Source organism: Mus caroli, chromosome 5, assembly GCF_900094665.2.
Source record: "Mus caroli chromosome 5, CAROLI_EIJ_v1.1, whole genome shotgun sequence".
Classification (NCBI taxonomy): domain Eukaryota; kingdom Metazoa; phylum Chordata; class Mammalia; order Rodentia; family Muridae; genus Mus; species Mus caroli.
In genome coordinates, this window is record NC_034574.1 from 94,731,805 (window position 1) to 94,733,330 (window position 1,526).

The 1,526-nt window shown below is 46.3% G+C and overlaps 1 protein-coding gene across 1 annotated transcript in view; it reads left to right on the forward strand.

Moving 5' to 3' along the window:
- Cds1 (CDP-diacylglycerol synthase 1) overlaps window positions 1–1,526 on the forward strand; it is a 61,084-nt gene that overhangs the window by 51,657 nt on the left and 7,901 nt on the right. The window contains exon 11 of the mRNA XM_021163852.2: window positions 777–896. Coding sequence (XP_021019511.1) covers window positions 777–896 — 120 coding nt within the window. The remainder of the gene's footprint in view (window positions 1–776; window positions 897–1,526) is intronic.

Consider the following 1,526-nt stretch of genomic DNA (forward strand, 5'->3'; position numbering starts at 1 on the left):
TTTTTCCCCTGTGCCCATATCTTCGAGGCTTTCCCCCACTTTCTCTATAAGTTTCAGTGTGTCTGTTTTTTTGTTTTTTGGTTTTTTTTAATATTTATTTATTATATGTAAGTACACTGTAGCTGTCTTCAGACACTCCAGAAGAGGGCGCCAGATCTCATTATGGATGGTTGTGAGCCATGTGGTTGCTGGGAATTGAACTCGGGACCTTCGGAAGAACAGTCAGTGCTCTTAACTGCTGAGCCATCTCTCCAGCCCAGTGTCTCTGGTTTTATGTGGAGTTCCTTGATCCACTTAGATTTGACCTTAGTACAAGGAGATAGGAATGGATCTATTCACATTCTTCTACATGATAACCACCAGTTGTGCCAGCACCATTTGTTGAAAATGCTGAGAAAGACAACTTTTTATTATTTTTATCATTTGAAATTAAATTGATATAAAATATAAAATTAAAATAAGTCCCATAAGAGCAAAGAACTATGGCCAGAAGAGCAACAAACATTTGCGTGAGCTCAAGTGTAGGCCTTCCATCAGCTGAGCTAGAATTCCACAGCTGTACCCAGTGTGACAGGGAGGCAGTGGGTGTGGGGCAGGGAGTGGGCCCAGCATGAGACTGCCATGATGATGGGTTTTCTCCCGTGGTCTTCAAAGCTTGAGAAGTCAACAAAAACGTGGCCTGCCTTGACTTCCCATGTCTGCTGAAGTCCCTGGGTTCCAAGGCACGGGTGAGTGTACTGTTAACGAACAGGTCCTCTCTGCTTCTTCCTCCTCAGGAGACTGTGAGCTTGTACCCCTTCCAGATACACAGCATTGCCCTTTCAACATTTGCGTCACTGATTGGCCCATTTGGAGGCTTCTTTGCCAGTGGATTCAAAAGAGCATTCAAAATCAAGGTATGTTGTGACATTCTTCTCTACATCGTTATACACATAATTAGGAGCTATATTGTCATTGGGGTGTGGTCCATGAGCCCCTGGGAAGCCACACCATCCCTGAAATCTATTTTAACCTCACAGACAAGCTGCCTGGCTGGTTTGAGTGTATTCTCCTTTTGGTAGGTTTGGCTATGCCGTATTTGTTTGTTTTGAAGTGTATTAGCCTCTTCTGGAAATGGAATGCAATGTCCCCTCATTGCCATTGCTGCTGTGACTGCAGCCCTGCAATTGGAGATGTTAGGAATCTGTCCATACATCCTTGTAGCTTGGCACTTCCCAGTATCTTGAAGGCTCTGCAGAGGGGCTTTTGTGGGGGGTGGGGGGTGGGGGTGGGGGGTGGGGGGAGCTCTCGTCCCTGCTGGCTAGTGGGGTTCAGACTTGGTGATGTCAGGCTGTAAAGAACATCCTTCCACCCCAGCATTTCCTCTCTGTCTCTGCTGCATGAAGCTTGCCCCACAGACATGTCTATGAATATCTCAATAAAACTTTGTGGATTAGACATGCTTGTGGGACAGATTTGGCGTGTGGGATCTGTGTGGGATCTGTGTGGGATCTGTGTGGGATCTGGTGGGATCTGTGTGGGATCTG